Raw genomic sequence first — 25,101 nt, 5'->3', positions numbered from 1 at the left:
AAATATAAATGGATATGCTTTAAATTTTTTATGAAGGTTTTTCCAGTCTGAAGAGGGATGAAGATCAAACTTAATTTGATCGTCAAACAATCACAAATACAAAAGTCAAACATCTGAATTCATGTCCACTCGTCCGTGTAAACAGGAAGTGGACACTTTGGACTCTTTGGCTGAAAGTCCATACATCGGCAAAGCTCGACACATCAGGAACACCATCACCTCGGCTCCTCGGAACTCCTCCTCCTCCTCTCTGCAGACCCAGGAGGGGTCAGACGTTCACACTGACTTGGAGACGACACGCCCCCTGCTGGAAGACCGCAGATCAGAACACAGTAAAGGTAAGGACCAGACGGCAACCTCTTGTTCTGCCGAGGGAGGCCAGTGCTTCATGTGTTAGAGCTGCATTCTCTCTCCTGTCCATCAGGGGGCGACTCCTCTGGTTGTATAGAAGTCTATGAGAAAATGACTCTACTTCTCTCTTGATTTATTCCCTCAGTAAACATTGTAAACATGAGTTTATGGTCTCAATCTCTAGTTTCAAGTCTTCTTCAATACAGCATGATGTTCATTTAGTAAATGATGCTCCATTTAGAGTCAAACAGACCATAAAGCAGATGTCGTGGACCAAGCAGTCAAGACACAAGGAAACAGGTTTCAAATTCAAAAATGGGTTTATTTTCCCAAAAATTATTCAAAAACAATCATATACAAATAAATTAGTTAACAGAGTTATAGGGCCCCAAAAAGGAAGTCAACAAAACATAACTCTATTAACAAAACAAGACAGTAGGTTCGTTCGAGTTGACTGCGCCTCGCCTCGAAAGTGGACGAGAGCAGGCGGCAGCAGCAGGGGGCGTTGAAAAGAAACTGCGATCAAGTCGAACAGTTTTCACTCGCCTTCAATAAAAACACAGGAAGTCATTGAAATGTTTACATCCTGTTCGTTACATTTGTAGGCTACCTGTAGTTTCAGACCACGTTTGGGTTATAGGGTGTGTCCATCAGTGACAATCGTTCTCTCCTTTTAAAAGGTTTTCTGATGCTTCACATCGTTAATCTGTGGACTTCACACATTCCAGTTCTCTGACTGAAAACATGGTGACATCAAGTTGGAATGAGGCTTTCTCAATAAATATCTGTATTTACAGATACTAAATAAATAACCTTATATATTATGATAATAATAATAATAATGATAATAATAATAAAAATCCTAATTATTATTATTATCAGCCACATCATTACACAACGTGAGTCCACTAGCCAACAATCTAGCGTCAAATCTTACATTTACACAGAAAATAAGAATTTTCTACAAAACGTGCTGTTTGTTGACAAAACTAAGAGCCAATCAGCTCTCTGATCAGGAGACAGCCAGGCGTTTCCCATCATGCACTGGGCCATGCAGTCGGTGGAGAGCAACTGCGGAGCCTGGCTCTAAAACCTGCAGCCGCCTCGCTCTCGTGAGGTTATCGCTGCCCACGCGTTCATGACGTCAGAGCAAGTCGGGATCAAGTCGGACACAAATCTAACCGGCATGCATTGTGCGGCGATCGCCGGTGATCGATTCTGCGCAGGACTGGCTTATCTCGAACGAACCCATTAACTCCATTCACCGGCCCCCAGAATGAAACTGGGGGAAACCTATATACTGGCTGACCAAACCAACAAAAGCATACAGGGGAGGAAAATAGACAAAACCTAAAAGGTAACACAAAATGCCCATATCCCACCCATGATGTCAGAGCTCTTGATCTGGTCCTTGGCTCAGGCCTCTGCATAAAAGCAGGCTCCACCCTCAGCCCCATCTTTTGTTAGACCAGGAAGGAGAACTCAGCAGCCAGGTAACTCAAGACAAACAGGAATTAATTAATACAACTTAATCAACCAAGTAGAAAGATGACAAACCAAAGTAATCTAAATGTGTGTGATACTCTAGAAAACAATGTAATGTCCAATGTGCTAATAAAGTTATTTTAAACCAAACAAACTGATAGTGTTTTCATGTACTTTTAAGTGACTGCAAATTAAAATAACTATGATGTGGGTGAGTGTGTTTTGTGGTGCTGTGGCCACCACAGCAGAGTATGCTTTAGGGCGGGGGCTACACACTGATTGACAGGTCGACACCAGAGACGTATACGGCGTCTCTACGTCACTCCTCCTCAGTCCATATATGGTCACTTCCTGTTCACTGGTTTTGAAAAACCAAGATGGCAACGGCAAAATCACCAAACTTATGGGATTACTGGTGCAACAATGGGAATTCTTGCACCAGTTGAATCCAAAGTCTGCACCTGCCATTTATTGCCCATCTGGCTTGTTTGATTGGATAACTTTTCTTATCCACTGAAAGAAAACATTGAGCATTTTTCCTGAGCCTCAGGGCTTTTTGATGTGGAAATGTGGAAACTTTGGTGAAGACACGTGTTGTTTTTACATGTAAACCGCATTTGAAGCATTTTTTTTTTGTCTTGCTTCGAACTTTGTTTTGGAGGATCTGAGCCCATTATTTCCATGACAATTTAGCATCTTATAGCGGAGACACGGCAGACTAAAGTAATCTGGATTGCGACAAGGATGGGATTCGAACCCACGCGTGCAGAGCACAATGGATTAGCAGTCCATCGCCTTAACCACTTGGCCACCTCTTCCTCCTTTGGATGTCCTTTACAGCAGCAATCCTAACCATGTCACCTTCCAGAGGATTTGTATACGCCTGGAAGGTTTGGAAAGGCCTGGAATGGGAGGGGCAAAGGACAAGTTGAGCTACGCGGCTCTACCCAGAGGTCTTCTGTACAGGGGAATTAGCTCAAATGGTAGAGCGCTCGCTTAGCATGCGAGAAGTAGCGGGATCGATGCCCGCATTCTCCACAAGTCTACTTTACTTTAGTTTCAGACCAGGAAATAATATTTAAAAAACAGTGTGCTGGCAGACATTTGTTGGATGCTGGCAAGTTGATTCCCTGCAAAATCCTCTTTTCAGTTTGAAATGAGCTGCCGTGTCCTGCGGTAGTCCTGCAGGATCAGGGAGTTATCTTGTGAGAAAGGCCGCTGGCCTACCCTATCTTCATTGGTTTCCCCTTGCACCAGTCGAACAAAAATCCGCAGCTTTGTGTTGGTGTACGACCACATGTGGGCTGTGATTGCTGTTTTTGGTTCACCGACACTATAGAGGACAAAGAAGGGCAAAAAATCCAGCATTTTACGGTATTCCGTTCCAGACACGTGTTGTTTTTACATGTAAACCGCATTTGAAGCATTTTTTTTTTTGGCTTGCTTCGAACTTTGTCTTGGAGGATCTGAGTCCATTATTTCCATGAAAATTTAGCATTTTATAGTGGAGACACGTAGACGTGGCAGACTAAAGTAATCTGGATTGCGACGAGGATGGGATTCGAACCCACGCGTGCAGAGCACAATGGATTAGCAGTCCATCGCCTTAACCACTCGGCCACCTCGTCCTCCTTTGGATGTCCTTTACAGCAGCAATCCTAACCATGTCACCTTCCAGAGGATTTGTATACGCCTGGAAGGTTTGGAAAGGCCTGGAATGGGAGGGGCAAAGGACAAGTTGAGCTACGCGGCTCTACCCAGAGGTCTTCTGTACAGGGGAATTAGCTCAAATGGTAGAGCGCTCGCTTAGCAGAGAAGTAGCGGGATCGATGCCCGCATTCTCCACAAGTCTACTTTACTTTAGTTTCAGACCAGGAAATAATATTTAAAAAACAGTGTGCTGGCAGACATTTGTTGGATGCTGGCAAGTTGATTCCCTGCAAAATCCTCTTTTCAGTTTGAAATGAGCTGCCGTGTCCTGCGGTAGTCCTGCAGGATCAGGGAGTTATCTTGTGAGAAAGGCCGCTGGCCTACCCTATCTTCATTGGTTTCCCCTTGCACCAGTCGAACAAAAATCCGCAGCTTTGTGTTGGTGTACGACCACATGTGGGCTGTGATTGCTGTTTTTGGTTCACCGACACTATAGAGGACAAAGAAGGGCAAAAAATCCAGCATTTTACGGTATTCCGTTCCAGACACGTGTTGTTTTTACATGTAAACCGCATTTGAAGCATTTTTTTCTTTTTGGCTTGCTTCGAACTTTGTCTTGGAGGATCTGAGTCCATTATTTCCATGAAAATTTAGCATTTTATAGTGGAGACACGTAGACGTGGCAGACTAAAGTAATCTGGATTGCGACGAGGATGGGATTCGAACCCACGCGTGCAGAGCACAATGGATTAGCAGTCCATCGCCTTAACCACTCGGCCACCTCGTCCTCCTTTGGATGTCCTTTACAGCAGCAATCCTAACCATGTCACCTTCCAGAGGATTTGTATACGCCTGGAAGGTTTGGAAAGGCCTGGAATGGGAGGGGCAAAGGACAAGTTGAGCTACGCGGCTCTACCCAGAGGTCTTCTGTACAGGGGAATTAGCTCAAATGGTAGAGCGCTCGCTTAGCATGCGAGAAGTAGCGGGATCGATGCCCGCATTCTCCACAAGTCTACTTTACTTTAGTTTCAGACCAGGAAATAATATTTAAAAAACAGTGTGCTGGCAGACATTTGTTGGATGCTGGCAAGTTGATTCCCTGCAAAATCCTCTTTTCAGTTTGAAATGAGCTGCCGTGTCCTGCGGTAGTCCTGCAGGATCAGGGAGTTATCTTGTGAGAAAGGCCGCTGGCCTACCCTATCTTCATTGGTTTCCCCTTGCACCAGTCGAACAAAAATCCGCAGCTTTGTGTTGGTGTACGACCACATGTGGGCTGTGATTGCTGTTTTTGGTTCACCGACACTATAGAGGACAAAGAAGGGCAAAAAATCCAGCATTTTACGGTATTCCGTTCCAGACACGTGTTGTTTTTACATGTAAACCGCATTTGAAGCACTTTTTTTTTTTTTTTGGCTTGCTTCGAACTTTGTCTTGGAGGATCTGAGTCCATTATTTCCATGAAAATTTAGCATTTTATAGTGGAGACACGTAGACGTGGCAGACTAAAGTAATCTGGATTGCGACGAGGATGGGATTCGAACCCACGCGTGCAGAGCACAATGGATTAGCAGTCCATCGCCTTAACCACTCGGCCACCTCGTCCTCCTTTGGATGTCCTTTACAGCAGCAATCCTAACCATGTCACCTTCCAGAGGATTTGTATACGCCTGGAAGGTTTGGAAAGGCCTGGAATGGGAGGGGCAAAGGACAAGTTGAGCTACGCGGCTCTACCCAGAGGTCTTCTGTACAGGGGAATTAGCTCAAATGGTAGAGCGCTCGCTTAGCATGCGAGAAGTAGCGGGATCGATGCCCGCATTCTCCACAAGTCTACTTTACTTTAGTTTCAGACCAGGAAATAATATTTAAAAAACAGTGTGCTGGCAGACATTTGTTGGATGCTGGCAAGTTGATTCCCTGCAAAATCCTCTTTTCAGTTTGAAATGAGCTGCCGTGTCCTGCGGTAGTCCTGCAGGATCAGGGAGTTATCTTGTGAGAAAGGCCGCTGGCCTACCCTATCTTCATTGGTTTCCCCTTGCACCAGTCGAACAAAAATCCGCAGCTTTGTGTTGGTGTACGACCACATGTGGGCTGTGATTGCTGTTTTTGGTTCACCGACACTATAGAGGACAAAGAAGGGCAAAAAATCCAGCATTTTACGGTATTCCGTTCCAGACACGTGTTGTTTTTACATGTAAACCGCATTTGAAGCATTTTTTTTTTTTTTTGGCTTGCTTCGAACTTTGTCTTGGAGGATCTGAGTCCATTATTTCCATGAAAATTTAGCATTTTATAGTGGAGACACGTAGACGTGGCAGACTAAAGTAATCTGGATTGCGACGAGGATGGGATTCGAACCCACGCGTGCAGAGCACAATGGATTAGCAGTCCATCGCCTTAACCACTCGGCCACCTCGTCCTCCTTTGGATGTCCTTTACAGCAGCAATCCTAACCATGTCACCTTCCAGAGGATTTGTATACGCCTGGAAGGTTTGGAAAGGCCTGGAATGGGAGGGGCAAAGGACAAGTTGAGCTACGCGGCTCTACCCAGAGGTCTTCTGTACAGGGGAATTAGCTCAAATGGTAGAGCGCTCGCTTAGCATGCGAGAAGTAGCGGGATCGATGCCCGCATTCTCCACAAGTCTACTTTACTTTAGTTTCAGACCAGGAAATAATATTTAAAAAACAGTGTGCTGGCAGACATTTGTTGGATGCTGGCAAGTTGATTCCCTGCAAAATCCTCTTTTCAGTTTGAAATGAGCTGCCGTGTCCTGCGGTAGTCCTGCAGGATCAGGGAGTTATCTTGTGAGAAAGGCCGCTGGCCTACCCTATCTTCATTGGTTTCCCCTTGCACCAGTCGAACAAAAATCCGCAGCTTTGTGTTGGTGTACGACCACATGTGGGCTGTGATTGCTGTTTTTGGTTCACCGACACTATAGAGGACAAAGAAGGGCAAAAAATCCAGCATTTTACGGTATTCCGTTCCAGACACGTGTTGTTTTTACATGTAAACCGCATTTGAAGCATTTTTTTTTTTTTGGCTTGCTTCGAACTTTGTCTTGGAGGATCTGAGTCCATTATTTCCATGAAAATTTAGCATTTTATAGTGGAGACACGTAGACGTGGCAGACTAAAGTAATCTGGATTGCGACGAGGATGGGATTCGAACCCACGCGTGCAGAGCACAATGGATTAGCAGTCCATCGCCTTAACCACTCGGCCACCTCGTCCTCCTTTGGATGTCCTTTACAGCAGCAATCCTAACCATGTCACCTTCCAGAGGATTTGTATACGCCTGGAAGGTTTGGAAAGGCCTGGAATGGGAGGGGCAAAGGACAAGTTGAGCTACGCGGCTCTACCCAGAGGTCTTCTGTACAGGGGAATTAGCTCAAATGGTAGAGCGCTCGCTTAGCATGCGAGAAGTAGCGGGATCGATGCCCGCATTCTCCACAAGTCTACTTTACTTTAGTTTCAGACCAGGAAATAATATTTAAAAAACAGTGTGCTGGCAGACATTTGTTGGATGCTGGCAAGTTGATTCCCTGCAAAATCCTCTTTTCAGTTTGAAATGAGCTGCCGTGTCCTGCGGTAGTCCTGCAGGATCAGGGAGTTATCTTGTGAGAAAGGCCGCTGGCCTACCCTATCTTCATTGGTTTCCCCTTGCACCAGTCGAACAAAATCCGCAGCTTTGTGTTGGTGTACGACCACATGTGGGCTGTGATTGCTGTTTTTGGTTCACCGACACTATAGAGGACAAAGAAGGGCAAAAAATCCAGCATTTTACGGTATTCCGTTCCAGACACGTGTTGTTTTTACATGTAAACCGCATTTGAAGCATTTTTTTTTTGGCTTGCTTCGAACTTTGTCTTGGAGGATCTGAGTCCATTATTTCCATGAAAATTTAGCATTTTATAGTGGAGACACGTAGACGTGGCAGACTAAAGTAATCTGGATTGCGACGAGGATGGGATTCGAACCCACGCGTGCAGAGCACAATGGATTAGCAGTCCATCGCCTTAACCACTCGGCCACCTCGTCCTCCTTTGGATGTCCTTTACAGCAGCAATCCTAACCATGTCACCTTCCAGAGGATTTGTATACGCCTGGAAGGTTTGGAAAGGCCTGGAATGGGAGGGGCAAAGGACAAGTTGAGCTACGCGGCTCTACCCAGAGGTCTTCTGTACAGGGGAATTAGCTCAAATGGTAGAGCGCTCGCTTAGCATGCGAGAAGTAGCGGGATCGATGCCCGCATTCTCCACAAGTCTACTTTACTTTAGTTTCAGACCAGGAAATAATATTTAAAAAACAGTGTGCTGGCAGACATTTGTTGGATGCTGGCAAGTTGATTCCCTGCAAAATCCTCTTTTCAGTTTGAAATGAGCTGCCGTGTCCTGCGGTAGTCCTGCAGGATCAGGGAGTTATCTTGTGAGAAAGGCCGCTGGCCTACCCTATCTTCATTGGTTTCCCCTTGCACCAGTCGAACAAAAATCCGCAGCTTTGTGTTGGTGTACGACCACATGTGGGCTGTGATTGCTGTTTTTGGTTCACCGACACTATAGAGGACAAAGAAGGGCAAAAAATCCAGCATTTTACGGTATTCCGTTCCAGACACGTGTTGTTTTTACATGTAAACCGCATTTGAAGCATTTTTTTTTTTGGCTTGCTTCGAACTTTGTCTTGGAGGATCTGAGTCCATTATTTCCATGAAAATTTAGCATTTTATAGTGGAGACACGTAGACGTGGCAGACTAAAGTAATCTGGATTGCGACGAGGATGGGATTCGAACCCACGCGTGCAGAGCACAATGGATTAGCAGTCCATCGCCTTAACCACTCGGCCACCTCGTCCTCCTTTGGATGTCCTTTACAGCAGCAATCCTAACCATGTCACCTTCCAGAGGATTTGTATACGCCTGGAAGGTTTGGAAAGGCCTGGAATGGGAGGGGCAAAGGACAAGTTGAGCTACGCGGCTCTACCCAGAGGTCTTCTGTACAGGGGAATTAGCTCAAATGGTAGAGCGCTCGCTTAGCATGCGAGAAGTAGCGGGATCGATGCCCGCATTCTCCACAAGTCTACTTTACTTTAGTTTCAGACCAGGAAATAATATTTAAAAAACAGTGTGCTGGCAGACATTTGTTGGATGCTGGCAAGTTGATTCCCTGCAAAATCCTCTTTTCAGTTTGAAATGAGCTGCCGTGTCCTGCGGTAGTCCTGCAGGATCAGGGAGTTATCTTGTGAGAAAGGCCGCTGGCCTACCCTATCTTCATTGGTTTCCCCTTGCACCAGTCGAACAAAAATCCGCAGCTTTGTGTTGGTGTACGACCACATGTGGGCTGTGATTGCTGTTTTTGGTTCACCGACACTATAGAGGACAAAGAAGGGCAAAAAATCCAGCATTTTACGGTATTCCGTTCCAGACACGTGTTGTTTTTACATGTAAACCGCATTTGAAGCATTTTTTTTTTTTGGCTTGCTTCGAACTTTGTCTTGGAGGATCTGAGTCCATTATTTCCATGAAAATTTAGCATTTTATAGTGGAGACACGTAGACGTGGCAGACTAAAGTAATCTGGATTGCGACGAGGATGGGATTCGAACCCACGCGTGCAGAGCACAATGGATTAGCAGTCCATCGCCTTAACCACTCGGCCACCTCGTCCTCCTTTGGATGTCCTTTGGATGTCCTTTACAGCAGCAATCCTAACCATGTCACCTTCCAGAGGATTTGTATACGCCTGGAAGGTTTGGAAAGGCCTGGAATGGGAGGGGCAAAGGACAAGTTGAGCTACGCGGCTCTACCCAGAGGTCTTCTGTACAGGGGAATTAGCTCAAATGGTAGAGCGCTCGCTTAGCATGCGAGAAGTAGCGGGATCGATGCCCGCATTCTCCACAAGTCTACTTTACTTTAGTTTCAGACCAGGAAATAATATTTAAAAAACAGTGTGCTGGCAGACATTTGTTGGATGCTGGCAAGTTGATTCCCTGCAAAATCCTCTTTTCAGTTTGAAATGAGCTGCCGTGTCCTGCGGTAGTCCTGCAGGATCAGGGAGTTATCTTGTGAGAAAGGCCGCTGGCCTACCCTATCTTCATTGGTTTCCCCTTGCACCAGTCGAACAAAAATCCGCAGCTTTGTGTTGGTGTACGACCACATGTGGGCTGTGATTGCTGTTTTTGGTTCACCGACACTATAGAGGACAAAGAAGGGCAAAAAATCCAGCATTTTACGGTATTCCGTTCCAGACACGTGTTGTTTTTACATGTAAACCGCATTTGAAGCATTTTTTTTTTTTGGCTTGCTTCGAACTTTGTCTTGGAGGATCTGAGTCCATTATTTCCATGAAAATTTAGCATTTTATAGTGGAGACACGTAGACGTGGCAGACTAAAGTAATCTGGATTGCGACGAGGATGGGATTCGAACCCACGCGTGCAGAGCACAATGGATTAGCAGTCCATCGCCTTAACCACTCGGCCACCTCGTCCTCCTTTGGATGTCCTTTACAGCAGCAATCCTAACCATGTCACCTTCCAGAGGATTTGTATACGCCTGGAAGGTTTGGAAAGGCCTGGAATGGGAGGGGCAAAGGACAAGTTGAGCTACGCGGCTCTACCCAGAGGTCTTCTGTACAGGGGAATTAGCTCAAATGGTAGAGCGCTCGCTTAGCATGCGAGAAGTAGCGGGATCGATGCCCGCATTCTCCACAAGTCTACTTTACTTTAGTTTCAGACCAGGAAATAATATTTAAAAAACAGTGTGCTGGCAGACATTTGTTGGATGCTGGCAAGTTGATTCCCTGCAAAATCCTCTTTTCAGTTTGAAATGAGCTGCCGTGTCCTGCGGTAGTCCTGCAGGATCAGGGAGTTATCTTGTGAGAAAGGCCGCTGGCCTACCCTATCTTCATTGGTTTCCCCTTGCACCAGTCGAACAAAAATCCGCAGCTTTGTGTTGGTGTACGACCACATGTGGGCTGTGATTGCTGTTTTTGGTTCACCGACACTATAGAGGACAAAGAAGGGCAAAAAATCCAGCATTTTACGGTATTCCGTTCCAGACACGTGTTGTTTTTACATGTAAACCGCATTTGAAGCATTTTTTTTTTTTTTTTTGGCTTGCTTCGAACTTTGTCTTGGAGGATCTGAGTCCATTATTTCCATGAAAATTTAGCATTTTATAGTGGAGACACGTAGACGTGGCAGACTAAAGTAATCTGGATTGCGACGAGGATGGGATTCGAACCCACGCGTGCAGAGCACAATGGATTAGCAGTCCATCGCCTTAACCACTCGGCCACCTCGTCCTCCTTTGGATGTCCTTTACAGCAGCAATCCTAACCATGTCACCTTCCAGAGGATTTGTATACGCCTGGAAGGTTTGGAAAGGCCTGGAATGGGAGGGGCAAAGGACAAGTTGAGCTACGCGGCTCTACCCAGAGGTCTTCTGTACAGGGGAATTAGCTCAAATGGTAGAGCGCTCGCTTAGCATGCGAGAAGTAGCGGGATCGATGCCCGCATTCTCCACAAGTCTACTTTACTTTAGTTTCAGACCAGGAAATAATATTTAAAAAACAGTGTGCTGGCAGACATTTGTTGGATGCTGGCAAGTTGATTCCCTACAAAATCCTCTTTTCAGTTTGAAATGAGCTGCCGTGTCCTGCGGTAGTCCTGCAGGATCAGGGAGTTATCTTGTGAGAAAGGCCGCTGGCCTGGCCTACCCTATCTTCATTGGTTTCCCCTTGCACCAGTCGAACAAAAATCCGCAGCTTTGTGTTGGTGTACGACCACATGTGGGCTGTGATTGCTGTTTTTGGTTCACCGACACTATAGAGGACAAAGAAGGGCAAAAAATCCAGCATTTTACGGTATTCCGTTCCAGACACGTGTTGTTTTTACATGTAAACCGCATTTGAAGCATTTTTTTTTTTTTTGGCTTGCTTCGAACTTTGTCTTGGAGGATCTGAGTCCATTATTTCCATGAAAATTTAGCATTTTATAGTGGAGACACGTAGACGTGGCAGACTAAAGTAATCTGGATTGCGACGAGGATGGGATTCGAACCCACGCGTGCAGAGCACAATGGATTAGCAGTCCATCGCCTTAACCACTCGGCCACCTCGTCCTCCTTTGGATGTCCTTTACAGCAGCAATCCTAACCATGTCACCTTCCAGAGGATTTGTATACGCCTGGAAGGTTTGGAAAGGCCTGGAATGGGAGGGGCAAAGGACAAGTTGAGCTACGCGGCTCTACCCAGAGGTCTTCTGTACAGGGGAATTAGCTCAAATGGTAGAGCGCTCGCTTAGCATGCGAGAAGTAGCGGGATCGATGCCCGCATTCTCCACAAGTCTACTTTACTTTAGTTTCAGACCAGGAAATAATATTTAAAAAACAGTGTGCTGGCAGACATTTGTTGGATGCTGGCAAGTTGATTCCCTACAAAATCCTCTTTTCAGTTTGAAATGAGCTGCCGTGTCCTGCGGTAGTCCTGCAGGATCAGGGAGTTATCTTGTGAGAAAGGCCGCTGGCCTACCCTATCTTCATTGGTTTCCCCTTGCACCAGTCGAACAAAAATCCGCAGCTTTGTGTTGGTGTACGACCACATGTGGGCTGTGATTGCTGTTTTTGGTTCACCGACACTATAGAGGACAAAGAAGGGCAAAAAATCCAGCATTTTACGGTATTCCGTTCCAGACACGTGTTGTTTTTACATGTAAACCGCATTTGAAGCACGTTTTTTTTTTTTTTTTGGCTTGCTTCGAACTTTGTCTTGGAGGATCTGAGTCCATTATTTCCATGAAAATTTAGCATTTTATAGTGGAGACACGTAGACGTGGCAGACTAAAGTAATCTGGATTGCGACGAGGATGGGATTCGAACCCACGCGTGCAGAGCACAATGGATTAGCAGTCCACGCTTTAACCACTCGGCCACCTCGTCCTCCTTTGGATGTCCTTTACAGCAGCAATCCTAACCATGTCACCTTCCAGAGGATTTGTATACGCCTGGAAGGTTTGGAAAGGCCTGGAATGGGAGGGGCAAAGGACAAGTTGAGCTACGCGGCTCTACCCAGAGGTCTTCTGTACAGGGGAATTAGCTCAAATGGTAGAGCGCTCGCTTAGCATGCGAGAAGTAGCGGGATCGATGCCCGCATTCTCCACAAGTCTACTTTACTTTAGTTTCAGACCAGGAAATAATATTTAAAAAACAGTGTGCTGGCAGACATTTGTTGGATGCTGGCAAGTTGATTCCCTGCAAAATCCTCTTTTCAGTTTGAAATGAGCTGCCGTGTCCTGCGGTAGTCCTGCAGGATCAGGGAGTTATCTTGTGAGAAAGGCCGCTGGCCTACCCTATCTTCATTGGTTTCCCCTTGCACCAGTCGAACAAAAATCCGCAGCTTTGTGTTGGTGTACGACCACATGTGGGCTGTGATTGCTGTTTTTGGTTCACCGACACTATAGAGGACAAAGAAGGGCAAAAAATCCAGCATTTTACGGTATTCCGTTCCAGACACGTGTTGTTTTTACATGTAAACCGCATTTGAAGCATTTTTTTTTTTGGCTTGCTTCGAACTTTGTCTTGGAGGATCTGAGTCCATTATTTCCATGAAAATTTAGCATTTTATAGTGGAGACACGTAGACGTGGCAGACTAAAGTAATCTGGATTGCGACGAGGATGGGATTCGAACCCACGCGTGCAGAGCACAATGGATTAGCAGTCCATCGCCTTAACCACTCGGCCACCTCGTCCTCCTTTGGATGTCCTTTACAGCAGCAATCCTAACCATGTCACCTTCCAGAGGATTTGTATACGCCTGGAAGGTTTGGAAAGGCCTGGAATGGGAGGGGCAAAGGACAAGTTGAGCTACGCGGCTCTACCCAGAGGTCTTCTGTACAGGGGAATTAGCTCAAATGGTAGAGCGCTCGCTTAGCATGCGAGAAGTAGCGGGATCGATGCCCGCATTCTCCACAAGTCTACTTTACTTTAGTTTCAGACCAGGAAATAATATTTAAAAAACAGTGTGCTGGCAGACATTTGTTGGATGCTGGCAAGTTGATTCCCTACAAAATCCTCTTTTCAGTTTGAAATGAGCTGCCGTGTCCTGCGGTAGTCCTGCAGGATCAGGGAGTTATCTTGTGAGAAAGGCCGCTGGCCTACCCTATCTTCATTGGTTTCCCCTTGCACCAGTCGAACAAAAATCCGCAGCTTTGTGTTGGTGTACGACCACATGTGGGCTGTGATTGCTGTTTTTGGTTCACCGACACTATAGAGGACAAAGAAGGGCAAAAAATCCAGCATTTTACGGTATTCCGTTCCAGACACGTGTTGTTTTTACATGTAAACCGCATTTGAAGCATTTTTTTTTTTTTGGCTTGCTTCGAACTTTGTCTTGGAGGATCTGAGTCCATTATTTCCATGAAAATTTAGCATTTTATAGTGGAGACACGTAGACGTGGCAGACTAAAGTAATCTGGATTGCGACGAGGATGGGATTCGAACCCACGCGTGCAGAGCACAATGGATTAGCAGTCCATCGCCTTAACCACTCGGCCACCTCGTCCTCCTTTGGATGTCCTTTACAGCAGCAATCCTAACCATGTCACCTTCCAGAGGATTTGTATACGCCTGGAAGGTTTGGAAAGGCCTGGAATGGGAGGGGCAAAGGACAAGTTGAGCTACGCGGCTCTACCCAGAGGTCTTCTGTACAGGGGAATTAGCTCAAATGGTAGAGCGCTCGCTTAGCATGCGAGAAGTAGCGGGATCGATGCCCGCATTCTCCACAAGTCTACTTTACTTTAGTTTCAGACCAGGAAATAATATTTAAAAAACAGTGTGCTGGCAGACATTTGTTGGATGCTGGCAAGTTGATTCCCTACAAAATCCTCTTTTCAGTTTGAAATGAGCTGCCGTGTCCTGCGGTAGTCCTGCAGGATCAGGGAGTTATCTTGTGAGAAAGGCCGCTGGCCTACCCTATCTTCATTGGTTTCCCCTTGCACCAGTCGAACAAAAATCCGCAGCTTTGTGTTGGTGTACGACCACATGTGGGCTGTGATTGCTGTTTTTGGTTCACCGACACTATAGAGGACAAAGAAGGGCAAAAAATCCAGCATTTTACGGTATTCCGTTCCAGACACGTGTTGTTTTTACATGTAAACCGCATTTGAAGCATTTTTTTTTTTGGCTTGCTTCGAACTTTGTCTTGGAGGATCTGAGTCCATTATTTCCATGAAAATTTAGCATTTTATAGTGGAGACACGTAGACGTGGCAGACTAAAGTAATCTGGATTGCGACGAGGATGGGATTCGAACCCACGCGTGCAGAGCACAATGGATTAGCAGTCCATCGCCTTAACCACTCGGCCACCTCGTCCTCCTTTGGATGTCCTTTACAGCAGCAATCCTAACCATGTCACCTTCCAGAGGATTTGTATACGCCTGGAAGGTTTGGAAAGGCCTGGAATGGGAGGGGCAAAGGACAAGTTGAGCTACGCGGCTCTACCCAGAGGTCTTCTGTACAGGGGAATTAGCTCAAATGGTAGAGCGCTCGCTTAGCATGCGAGAAGTAGCGGGATCGATGCCCGCATTCTCCACAAGTCTACTTTACTTTAGTTTCAGACCAGGAAATAATATTTAAAAAACAGTGTGCTGGCAGACATTTGTTGGATGCTGGCAAGTTGATTCCCTACAAAATCCTCTTTTCAGTTTGAAATGAGCTGCCGTGTCCTGCGGTAGTCCTGCAGGATCAGGGAGTTATCTTGTGAGAAAGGCCGCTGGCCTACCCTATCTTCATTGGTTTCCCCTTGCACCAGTCGAACAAAAATCCGCAGCTTTGTGTTGGTGTACGACCACATGTGGGCTGTGATTGCTGTTTTTGGTTCACCGACACTATAGAGGACAAAGAAGGGCAAAAAATCCAGCATTTTACGGTATTCCGTTCCAGACACGTGTTGTTTTTACATGTAAACCGCATTTGAAGCATTTTTTTTTTTGGCTTGCTTCGAACTTTGTCTTGGAGGATCTGAGTCCATTATTTCCATGAAAATTTAGCATTTTATAGTGGAGACACGTAGACGTGGCAGACTAAAGTAATCTGGATTGCGACGAGGATGGGATTCGAACCCACGCGTGCAGAGCACAATGGATTAGCAGTCCATCGCCTTAACCACTCGGCCACCTCGTCCTCCTTTGGATGTCCTTTACAGCAGCAATCCTAACCATGTCACCTTCCAGAGGATTTGTATACGCCTGGAAGGTTTGGAAAGGCCTGGAATGGGAGGGGCAAAGGACAAGTTGAGCTACGCGGCTCTACCCAGAGGTCTTCTGTACAGGGGAATTAGCTCAAATGGTAGAGCGCTCGCTTAGCATGCGAGAAGTAGCGGGATCGATGCCCGCATTCTCCACAAGTCTACTTTACTTTAGTTTCAGACCAGGAAATAATATTTAAAAAACAGTGTGCTGGCAGACATTTGTTGGATGCTGGCAAGTTGATTCCCTACAAAATCCTCTTTTCAGTTTGAAATGAGCTGCCGTGTCCTGCGGTAGTCCTGCAGGATCAGGGAGTTATCTTGTGAGAAAGGCCGCTGGCCTACCCTATCTTCATTGGTTTCCCCTTGCACCAGTCGAACAAAAATCCGCAGCTTTGTGTTGGTGTACGACCACATGTGGGCTGTGATTGCTGTTTTTGGTTCACCGACACTATAGAGGACAAAGAAGGGCAAAAAATCCAGCATTTTACGGTATTCCGTTCCAGACACGTGTTGTTTTTACATGTAAACCGCATTTGAAGCATTTTTTTTTTTTTTTGGCTTGCTTCGAACTTTGTCTTGGAGGATCTGAGTCCATTATTTCCATGAAAATTTAGCATTTTATAGTGGAGACACGTAGACGTGGCAGACTAAAGTAATCTGGATTGCGACGAGGATGGGATTCGAACCCACGCGTGCAGAGCACAATGGATTAGCAGTCCATCGCCTTAACCACTCGGCCACCTCGTCCTCCTTTGGATGTCCTTTACAGCAGCAATCCTAACCATGTCACCTTCCAGAGGATTTGTATACGCCTGGAAGGTTTGGAAAGGCCTGGAATGGGAGGGGCAAAGGACAAGTTGAGCTACGCGGCTCTACCCAGAGGTCTTCTGTACAGGGGAATTAGCTCAAATGGTAGAGCGCTCGCTTAGCATGCGAGAAGTAGCGGGATCGATGCCCGCATTCTCCACAAGTCTACTTTACTTTAGTTTCAGACCAGGAAATAATATTTAAAAAACAGTGTGCTGGCAGACATTTGTTGGATGCTGGCAAGTTGATTCCCTACAAAATCCTCTTTTCAGTTTGAAATGAGCTGCCGTGTCCTGCGGTAGTCCTGCAGGATCAGGGAGTTATCTTGTGAGAAAGGCCGCTGGCCTACCCTATCTTCATTGGTTTCCCCTTGCACCAGTCGAACAAAAATCCGCAGCTTTGTGTTGGTGTACGACCACATGTGGGCTGTGATTGCTGTTTTTGGTTCACCGACACTATAGAGGACAAAGAAGGGCAAAAAATCCAGCATTTTACGGTATTCCGTTCCAGACACGTGTTGTTTTTACATGTAAACCGCATTTGAAGCATTTTTTTTTTGGCTTGCTTCGAACTTTGTCTTGGAGGATCTGAGTCCATTATTTCCATGAAAATTTAGCATTTTATAGTGGAGACACGTAGACGTGGCAGACTAAAGTAATCTGGATTGCGACGAGGATGGGATTCGAACCCACGCGTGCAGAGCACAATGGATTAGCAGTCCATCGCCTTAACCACTCGGCCACCTCGTCCTCCTTTGGATGTCCTTTACAGCAGCAATCCTAACCATGTCACCTTCCAGAGGATTTGTATACGCCTGGAAGGTTTGGAAAGGCCTGGAATGGGAGGGGCAAAGGACAAGTTGAGCTACGCGGCTCTACCCAGAGGTCTTCTGTACAGGGGAATTAGCTCAAATGGTAGAGCGCTCGCTTAGCATGCGAGAAGTAGCGGGATCGATGCCCGCATTCTCCACAAGTCTACTTTACTTTAGTTTCAGACCAGGAAATAATATTTAAAAAACAGTGTGCTGGCAGACATTTGTTGGATGCTGGCAAGTTGATTCCCTACAAAATCCTCTTTTCAGTTTGAAATGAGCTGCCGTGTCCTGCGGTAGTCCTGCAGGATCAGGGAGTTATCTTGTGAGAAAGGCCGCTGGCCTACCCTATCTTCATTGGTTTCCCCTTGCACCAGTCGAACAAAAATCCGCAGCTTTGTGTTGGTGTACGACCACATGTGGGCTGTGATTGCTGTTTTTGGTTCACCGACACTATAGAGGACAAAGAAGGGCAAAAAATCCAGCATTTTACGGTATTCCGTTCCAGACACGTGTTGTTTTTACATGTAAACCGCATTTGAAGTTTCTTTTTTTTTTTTTTGGCTTGCTTGAACTTTGTCTTGGAGGATCTGAGTCCATTATTTCCATGAAAATTTAGCATTTTATAGTGGAGACACGTAGACGTGGCAGACTAAAGTAATCTGGATTGCGACGAGGATGGGATTCGAACCCACGCGTGCAGAGCACAATGGATTAGCAGTCCATCGCCTTAACCACTCGGCCACCTTTACAGCAGCAATCCTAACCATGTCACCTTCCAGAGGATTTGTATACGCCTGGAAGGTTTGGAAAGGCCTGGAATGGGAGGGGCAAAGGACAAGTTGAGCTACGCGGCTCTACCCAGAGGTCTTCTGTACAGGGGAATTAGCTCAAATGGTAGAGCGCTCGCTTAGCATGCGAGAAGTAGCGGGATCGATGCCCGCATTCTCCACAAGTCTACTTTACTTTAGTTTCAGACCAGGAAATAATATTTAAAAAACAGTGTGCTGGCAGACATTTGTTGGATGCTGGCAAGTTGATTCCCTACAAAATCCTCTTTTCAGTTTGAAATGAGCTGCCGTGTCCTGCGGTAGTCCTGCAGGATCAGGGAGTTATCTTGTGAGAAAGGCCGCTGGCCTACCCTATCTTCATTGGTTTCCCCTTGCACCAGTCGAACAAAAATCCGCAGCTTTGTGTTGGTGTACGACCACATGTGGGCTGTGATTGCTGTTTTGGTTCACCGACACTATAGAGGACAAAGAAGTGCAAAAAATCCAGCATTTTACGGTATTCCGTTCCAGACACGTGTTGTTTTTAATGTAAAACGCATTTGAAGCATTTTTTTTTTTTTGGCTTGCTTCGAACTTTGTCTTGGAGGATCTGAGTCCATTATTTCCATGAAAATTTAGCATTTTATAGTGGAGACACGTAGACGTGGCAGACTAAAGTAATCTGGATTGCGACGAGGATGGGATTCGAACCCACGCGTGCAGAGCACAATGGATTAGCAGTCCATCGCCTTAACCACTCGGCCACCTCGTCCTCCTTTGGATGTCCTTTACAGCAGCAATCCTAACCATGTCACCTTCCAGAGGATTTGTATACGCCTGGAAGGTTTGGAAAGGCCTGGAATGGGAGGGGCAAAGGACAAGTTGAGCTACGCGGCTCTACCCAGAGGTCTTCTGTACAGGGGAATTAGCTCAAATGGTAGAGCGCTCGCTTAGCATGCGAGAAGTAGCGGGATCGATGCCCGCATTCTCCACAAGTCTACTTTACTTTAGTTTCAGACCAGGAAATAATATTTAAAAAACAGTGTGCTGGCAGACATTTGTTGGATGCTGGCAAGTTGATTCCCTACAAAATCCTCTTTTCAGTTTGAAATGAGCTGCCGTGTCCTGCGGTAGTCCTGCAGGATCAGGGAGTTATCTTGTGAGAAAGGCCGCTGGCCTACCCTATCTTCATTGGTTTCCCCTTGCACCAGTCGAACAAAAATCCGCAGCTTTGTGTTGGTGTACGACCACATGTGGGCTGTGATTGCTGTTTTTGGTTCACCGACACTATAGAGGACAAAGAAGTGCAAAAAATCCAGCATTTTACGGTATTCCGTTCCAGACACGTGTTGTTTTTAAATGTAAAACGCATTTGAAGCATGCCCATTTTTTTTTTTGGCTTGCTTCGAACTTTGTCTTGGAGGATCTGAGTCCATTATTTCCATGAAAATTTAGCATTTTATAGTGGAGACACGTAGACGTGGCAGACTAAAGTAATCTGGATTGCGACGAGGATGGGATTCGAACCCACGCGTGCAGAGCACAATGGATTAGCAGTCCATCGCCTTAACCACTCGGCCACCTCGTCCTCCTTTGGATGTCCTTTACAGCAGCAATCCTAACCATGTCACCTTCCAGAGGATTTGTATACGCCTGGAAGGTTTGGAAAGGCCTGGAATGGGAGGGGCAAAGGACAAGTTGAGCTACGCGGCTCTACCCAGAGGTCTTCTGTACAGGGGAATTAGCTCAAATGGTAGAGCGCTCGCTTAGCATGCGAGAAGTAGCGGGATCGATGCCCGCATTCTCCACAAGTCTACTTTACTTTAGTTTCAGACCAGGAAATAATATTTAAAAAACAGTGTGCTGGCAGACATTTGTTGGATGCTGGCAAGTTGATTCCCTACAAAATCCTCTTTTCAGTTTGAAATGAGCTGCCGTGTCCTGCGGTAGTCCTGCAGGATCAGGGAGTTATCTTGTGAGAAAGGCCGCTGGCCTACCCTATCTTCATTGGTTTCCCCTTGCACCAGTCGAACAAAAATCCGCAGCTTTGTGTTGGTGTACGACCACATGTGGGCTGTGATTGCTGTTTTTGGTTCACCGACACTATAGAGGACAAAGAAGGGCAAAAAATCCAGCATTTTACGGTATTCCGTTCCAGACACGTGTTGTTTTTACATGTAAACCGCATTTGAAGCATTTTTTTTTTGGCTTGCTTCGAACTTTGTCTTGGAGGATCTGAGTCCATTATTTCCATGAAAATTTAGCATTTTATAGTGGAGACACGTAGACGTGGCAGACTAAAGTAATCTGGATTGCGACGAGGATGGGATTCGAACCCACGCGTGCAGAGCACAATGGATTAGCAGTCCATCGCCTTAACCACTCGGCCACCTCGTCCTCCTTTGGATGTCCTTTACAGCAGCAATCCTAACCATGTCACCTTCCAGAGGATTTGTATACGCCTGGAAGGTTTGGAAAGGCCTGGAATGGGAGGGGCAAAGGACAAGTTGAGCTACGCGGCTCTACCCAGAGGTCTTCTGTACAGGGGAATTAGCTCAAATGGTAGAGCGCTCGCTTAGCATGCGAGAAGTAGCGGGATCGATGCCCGCATTCTCCACAAGTCTACTTTACTTTAGTTTCAGACCAGGAAATAATATTTAAAAAACAGTGTGCTGGCAGACATTTGTTGGATGCTGGCAAGTTGATTCCCTACAAAATCCTCTTTTCAGTTTGAAATGAGCTGCCGTGTCCTGCGGTAGTCCTGCAGGATCAGGGAGTTATCTTGTGAGAAAGGCCGCTGGCCTACCCTATCTTCATTGGTTTCCCCTTGCACCAGTCGAACAAAAATCCGCAGCTTTGTGTTGGTGTACGACCACATGTGGGCTGTGATTGCTGTTTTTGGTTCACCGACACTATAGAGGACAAAGAAGGGCAAAAAATCCAGCATTTTACGGTATTCCGTTCCAGACACGTGTTGTTTTTACATGTAAACCGCATTTGAAGCATTTTTTTTTTTGGCTTGCTTCGAACTTTGTCTTGGAGGATCTCTGAGTCCATTATTTCCATGAAAATTTAGCATTTTATAGTGGAGACACGTAGACGTGGCAGACTAAAGTAATCTGGATTGCGACGAGGATGGGATTCGAACCCACGCGTGCAGAGCACAATGGATTAGCAGTCCATCGCCTTAACCACTCGGCCACCTCGTCCTCCTTTGGATGTCCTTTACAGCAGCAATCCTAACCATGTCACCTTCCAGAGGATTTGTATACGCCTGGAAGGTTTGGAAAGGCCTGGAATGGGAGGGGCAAAGGACAAGTTGAGCTACGCGGCTCTACCCAGAGGTCTTCTGTACAGGGGAATTAGCTCAAATGGTAGAGCGCTCGCTTAGCATGCGAGAAGTAGCGGGATCGATGCCCGCATTCTCCACAAGTCTACTTTACTTTAGTTTCAGACCAGGAAATAATATTTAAAAAACAGTGTGCTGGCAGACATTTGTTGGATGCTGGCAAGTTGATTCCCTACAAAATCCTCTTTTCACTTTGAAATGAGCTGCCGTGTCCTGCGGTAGTCCTGCAGGATCAGGGAGTTATCTTGTGAGAAAGGCCGCTGGCCTACCCTATCTTCATTGGTTTCCCCTTGCACCAGTCGAACAAAAATCCGCAGCTTTGTGTTGGTGTACGACCACATGTGGGCTGTGATTGCTGTTTTTGGTTCACCGACACTATAGAGGACAAAGAAGGGCAAAAAATCCAGCATTTTACGGTATTCCGTTCCAGACACGTGTTGTTTTTACATGTAAACCGCATTTGAAGCATTTTTTTTTTTTTGGCTTGCTTCGAACTTTGTCTTGGAGGATCTGAGTCCATTATTTCCATGAAAATTTAGCATTTTATAGTGGAGACACGTAGACGTGGCAGACTAAAGTAATCTGGATTGCGACGAGGATGGGATTCGAACCCACGCGTGCAGAGCACAATGGATTAGCAGTCCATCGCCTTAACCACTCGGCCACCTCGTCCTCCTTTGGATGTCCTTTACAGCAGCAATCCTAACCATGTCACCTTCCAGAGGATTTGTATACGCCTGGAAGGTTTGGAAAGGCCTGGAATGGGAGGGGCAAAGGACAAGTTGAGCTACGCGGCTCTACCCAGAGGTCTTCTGTACAGGGGAATTAGCTCAAATGGTAGAGCGCTCGCTTAGCATGCGAGAAGTAGCGGGATCGATGCCCGCATTCTCCACAAGTCTACTTTACTTTAGTTTCAGACCAGGAAATAATATTTAAAAAACAGTGTGCTGGCAGACATTTGTTGGATGCTGGCAAGTTGATTCCCTACAAAATCCTCTTTTCAGTTTGAAATGAGCTGCCGTGTCCTGCGGTAGTCCTGCAGGATCAGGGAGTTATCTTGTGAGAAAGGCCGCTGGCCTACCCTATCTTCATTGGTTTCCCCTTGCACCAGTCGAACAAAAATCCGCAGCTTTGTGTTGGTGTACGACCACATGTGGGCTGTGATTGCTGTTTTTGGTTCACCGACACTATAGAGGACAAAGAAGGGCAAAAAATCCAGCATTTTACGGTATTCCGTTCCAGACACGTGTTGTTTTTACATGTAAACCGCATTTGAAGCATTTTTTTTTTTTTTGGCTTGCTTCGAACTTTGTCTTGGAGGATCTGAGTCCATTATTTCCATGAAAATTTAGCATTTTATAGTGGAGACACGTAGACGTGGCAGACTAAAGTAATCTGGATTGCGACGAGGATGGGATTCGAACCCACGCGTGCAGAGCACAATGGATTAGCAGTCCATCGCCTTAACCACTCGGCCACCTCGTCCTCCTTTGGATGTCCTTTACAGCAGCAATCCTAACCATGTCACCTTCCAGAGGATTTGTATACGCCTGGAAGGTTTGGAAAGGCCTGGAATGGGAGGGGCAAAGGACAAGTTGAGCTACGCGGCTCTACCCAGAGGTCTTCTGTACAGGGGAATTAGCTCAAATGGTAGAGCGCTCGCTTAGCATGCGAGAAGTAGCGGGATCGATGCCCGCATTCTCCACAAGTCTACTTTACTTTAGTTTCAGACCAGGAAATAATATTTAAAAAACAGTGTGCTGGCAGACATTTGTTGGATGCTGGCAAGTTGATTCCCTACAAAATCCTCTTTTCAGTTTGAAATGAGCTGCCGTGTCCTGCGGTAGTCCTGCAGGATCAGGGAGTTATCTTGTGAGAAAGGCCGCTGGCCTACCCTATCTTCATTGGTTTCCCCTTGCACCAGTCGAACAAAAATCCGCAGCTTTGTGTTGGTGTACGACCACATGTGGGCTGTGATTGCTGATTTTGGTTCACCGACACTATAGAGGACAAAGAAGGGCAAAAAATCCAGCATTTTACGGTATTCCGTTCCAGTCGACCTTCTAGCGTTATTCATGGGCCTGAAAGTTTTTTTCAAGCGTTATATGGAGGGGGGAAGCAACGAGCTACGGCGAGCCTACCTGCGTGCTTTATACGTGGGGGAATTAGCTCAAATGGTAGAGCGCTCGCTTAGCATGTGAGAGGTAGTGGGATCGATGCCCATATTCTCCAGATGACTTTGGTTTCTTCTGTGCTTGTGTTAAGTGGAAAATAAACAAATGGAATTAAAGAACGCGATGGGAATTCTTGCACCAGTTGAATCCAAAGTCTGCACCTGCCATTTATTGCCCATCTGGCTTGTTTGATTGGATCACTTTTCTTATCCACTGAAAGAAAACATTGAGCATTTTTCCTGAGCCTCAGGGCTTTTTGATGTGGAAATGTGGAAACTTTGGTGAAGACACGTGTTGTTTTTACATGTAAACCGCATTTGAAGCATTTTTTTTTTGGCTTGCTTTGAACTTTGTCTTGGAGGATCTGAGCCCATTATTTCCATGAAAATTTAGCATCTTATAGCGGAGACACGTAGACGTGGCAGACTAAAGTAAACTGGATTGCGACGAGGATGGGATTCGAACCCACGCGTGCAGAGCACAATGGATTAGCAGTCCATCGCCTTAACCACTCGGCCACCTCGTCCTCCTTTGGATGTCCTTTACAGCAGCAATCCTAACCATGTCACCTTCCAGAGGATTTGTATACGCCTGGAAGGTTTGGAAAGGCCTGGAATGGGAGGGGCAAAGGACAAGTTGAGCTATGCGGCTCTACCCAGAGGTCTTCTGTACAGGGGAATTAGCTCAAATGGTAGAGCGCTCGCTTAGCATGCGAGAAGTAGCGGGATCGATGCCCGCATTCTCCACAAGTCTACTTTACTTTAGTTTCAGACCAGGAAATAATATTTAAAAAACAGTGTGCTGGCAGACATTTGTTGGATGCTGGCAAGTTGATTCCCTGCAAAATCCTCTTTTCAGTTTGAAATGAGCTGCCGTGTCCTGCGGTAGTCCTGCAGGATCAGGGAGTTATCTTGTGAGAAAGGCCGCTGGCCTACCCTATCTTCATTGGTTTCCCCTTGCACCAGTCGAACAAAAATCCGCAGCTTTGTGTTGGTGTACGACCACATGTGGGCTGTGATTGCTGTTTTTGGTTCACCGACACTATAGAGGACAAAGAAGGGCAAAAAATCCAGCATTTTACGGTATTCCGTTCCAGACACATGTTGTTTTTACATGTAAACCGCATTTGAAGCATTTTTTTTTTTGGCTTGCTTCGAACTTTGTCTTGGAGGATAGACGTGGCAGACTAAAGTAATCTGGATTGCGACGAGGATGGGATTCGAACCCACGCGTGCAGAGCACAATGGATTAGCAGTCCATCGCCTTAACCACTCGGCCACCTCGTCCTCCTTTGGATGTCCTTTACAGCAGCAATCCTAACCATGTCACCTTCCAGAGGATTTGTATACGCCTGGAAGGTTTGGAAAGGCCTGGAATGGGAGGGGCAAAGGACAAGTTGAGCTACGCGGCTCTACCCAGAGGTCTTCTGTACAGGGGAATTAGCTCAAATGGTAGAGCGCTCGCTT

The 25,101-nt window shown here is 46.2% G+C and overlaps 1 protein-coding gene and 28 non-coding genes across 29 annotated transcripts in view; 1 reads left to right on the top strand and 28 right to left on the bottom strand.

The window, feature by feature from the left end:
* The window catches only part of cntrl (centriolin), a 53,116-nt gene that overhangs the window by 5,477 nt on the left and 22,538 nt on the right, over window positions 1–25,101 (top strand). Inside the window, 1 exon segment of the mRNA XM_054611655.1 lies at window positions 150–338. Coding sequence (XP_054467630.1) covers window positions 150–338 — 189 coding nt within the window.
* Window positions 2,573–2,654, bottom strand: trnas-gcu (transfer RNA serine (anticodon GCU)). The gene has a single exon. It is a non-coding gene; the product is annotated as a tRNA-Ser (tRNA).
* trnas-gcu (transfer RNA serine (anticodon GCU)) lies at window positions 3,383–3,464 on the bottom strand. The gene has a single exon. It is a non-coding gene; the product is annotated as a tRNA-Ser (tRNA).
* trnas-gcu (transfer RNA serine (anticodon GCU)) lies at window positions 4,192–4,273 on the bottom strand. Its single transcript has one exon. It is a non-coding gene; the product is annotated as a tRNA-Ser (tRNA).
* trnas-gcu (transfer RNA serine (anticodon GCU)) lies at window positions 5,007–5,088 on the bottom strand. Its single transcript has one exon. It is a non-coding gene; the product is annotated as a tRNA-Ser (tRNA).
* trnas-gcu (transfer RNA serine (anticodon GCU)) lies at window positions 5,821–5,902 on the bottom strand. The gene has a single exon. It is a non-coding gene; the product is annotated as a tRNA-Ser (tRNA).
* On the bottom strand, window positions 6,633–6,714 carry trnas-gcu (transfer RNA serine (anticodon GCU)). The gene has a single exon. It is a non-coding gene; the product is annotated as a tRNA-Ser (tRNA).
* Window positions 7,441–7,522, bottom strand: trnas-gcu (transfer RNA serine (anticodon GCU)). Its single transcript has one exon. It is a non-coding gene; the product is annotated as a tRNA-Ser (tRNA).
* trnas-gcu (transfer RNA serine (anticodon GCU)) lies at window positions 8,251–8,332 on the bottom strand. Its single transcript has one exon. It is a non-coding gene; the product is annotated as a tRNA-Ser (tRNA).
* trnas-gcu (transfer RNA serine (anticodon GCU)) lies at window positions 9,062–9,143 on the bottom strand. The gene has a single exon. It is a non-coding gene; the product is annotated as a tRNA-Ser (tRNA).
* trnas-gcu (transfer RNA serine (anticodon GCU)) lies at window positions 9,884–9,965 on the bottom strand. Its single transcript has one exon. It is a non-coding gene; the product is annotated as a tRNA-Ser (tRNA).
* Window positions 10,700–10,781, bottom strand: trnas-gcu (transfer RNA serine (anticodon GCU)). Its single transcript has one exon. It is a non-coding gene; the product is annotated as a tRNA-Ser (tRNA).
* On the bottom strand, window positions 11,518–11,599 carry trnas-gcu (transfer RNA serine (anticodon GCU)). Its single transcript has one exon. It is a non-coding gene; the product is annotated as a tRNA-Ser (tRNA).
* On the bottom strand, window positions 12,335–12,415 carry trnas-gcu (transfer RNA serine (anticodon GCU)). Its single transcript has one exon. It is a non-coding gene; the product is annotated as a tRNA-Ser (tRNA).
* trnas-gcu (transfer RNA serine (anticodon GCU)) lies at window positions 13,144–13,225 on the bottom strand. The gene has a single exon. It is a non-coding gene; the product is annotated as a tRNA-Ser (tRNA).
* trnas-gcu (transfer RNA serine (anticodon GCU)) lies at window positions 13,956–14,037 on the bottom strand. The gene has a single exon. It is a non-coding gene; the product is annotated as a tRNA-Ser (tRNA).
* Window positions 14,766–14,847, bottom strand: trnas-gcu (transfer RNA serine (anticodon GCU)). The gene has a single exon. It is a non-coding gene; the product is annotated as a tRNA-Ser (tRNA).
* trnas-gcu (transfer RNA serine (anticodon GCU)) lies at window positions 15,576–15,657 on the bottom strand. Its single transcript has one exon. It is a non-coding gene; the product is annotated as a tRNA-Ser (tRNA).
* trnas-gcu (transfer RNA serine (anticodon GCU)) lies at window positions 16,390–16,471 on the bottom strand. Its single transcript has one exon. It is a non-coding gene; the product is annotated as a tRNA-Ser (tRNA).
* On the bottom strand, window positions 17,199–17,280 carry trnas-gcu (transfer RNA serine (anticodon GCU)). The gene has a single exon. It is a non-coding gene; the product is annotated as a tRNA-Ser (tRNA).
* Window positions 18,011–18,097, bottom strand: trnas-gcu (transfer RNA serine (anticodon GCU)). The gene has a single exon. It is a non-coding gene; the product is annotated as a tRNA-Ser (tRNA).
* Window positions 18,803–18,884, bottom strand: trnas-gcu (transfer RNA serine (anticodon GCU)). The gene has a single exon. It is a non-coding gene; the product is annotated as a tRNA-Ser (tRNA).
* trnas-gcu (transfer RNA serine (anticodon GCU)) lies at window positions 19,619–19,700 on the bottom strand. The gene has a single exon. It is a non-coding gene; the product is annotated as a tRNA-Ser (tRNA).
* trnas-gcu (transfer RNA serine (anticodon GCU)) lies at window positions 20,428–20,509 on the bottom strand. Its single transcript has one exon. It is a non-coding gene; the product is annotated as a tRNA-Ser (tRNA).
* trnas-gcu (transfer RNA serine (anticodon GCU)) lies at window positions 21,240–21,321 on the bottom strand. The gene has a single exon. It is a non-coding gene; the product is annotated as a tRNA-Ser (tRNA).
* trnas-gcu (transfer RNA serine (anticodon GCU)) lies at window positions 22,052–22,133 on the bottom strand. The gene has a single exon. It is a non-coding gene; the product is annotated as a tRNA-Ser (tRNA).
* Window positions 22,865–22,946, bottom strand: trnas-gcu (transfer RNA serine (anticodon GCU)). The gene has a single exon. It is a non-coding gene; the product is annotated as a tRNA-Ser (tRNA).
* Window positions 24,080–24,161, bottom strand: trnas-gcu (transfer RNA serine (anticodon GCU)). Its single transcript has one exon. It is a non-coding gene; the product is annotated as a tRNA-Ser (tRNA).
* On the bottom strand, window positions 24,840–24,921 carry trnas-gcu (transfer RNA serine (anticodon GCU)). The gene has a single exon. It is a non-coding gene; the product is annotated as a tRNA-Ser (tRNA).

The sequence above is a fragment of the Anoplopoma fimbria genome, chromosome 13 (assembly GCF_027596085.1).
Source record: "Anoplopoma fimbria isolate UVic2021 breed Golden Eagle Sablefish chromosome 13, Afim_UVic_2022, whole genome shotgun sequence".
Classification (NCBI taxonomy): domain Eukaryota; kingdom Metazoa; phylum Chordata; class Actinopteri; order Perciformes; family Anoplopomatidae; genus Anoplopoma; species Anoplopoma fimbria.
The sequence above is the reverse complement of the archived record's forward strand: the minus strand, read 5'-3'. Positions and strand labels throughout refer to the sequence as shown.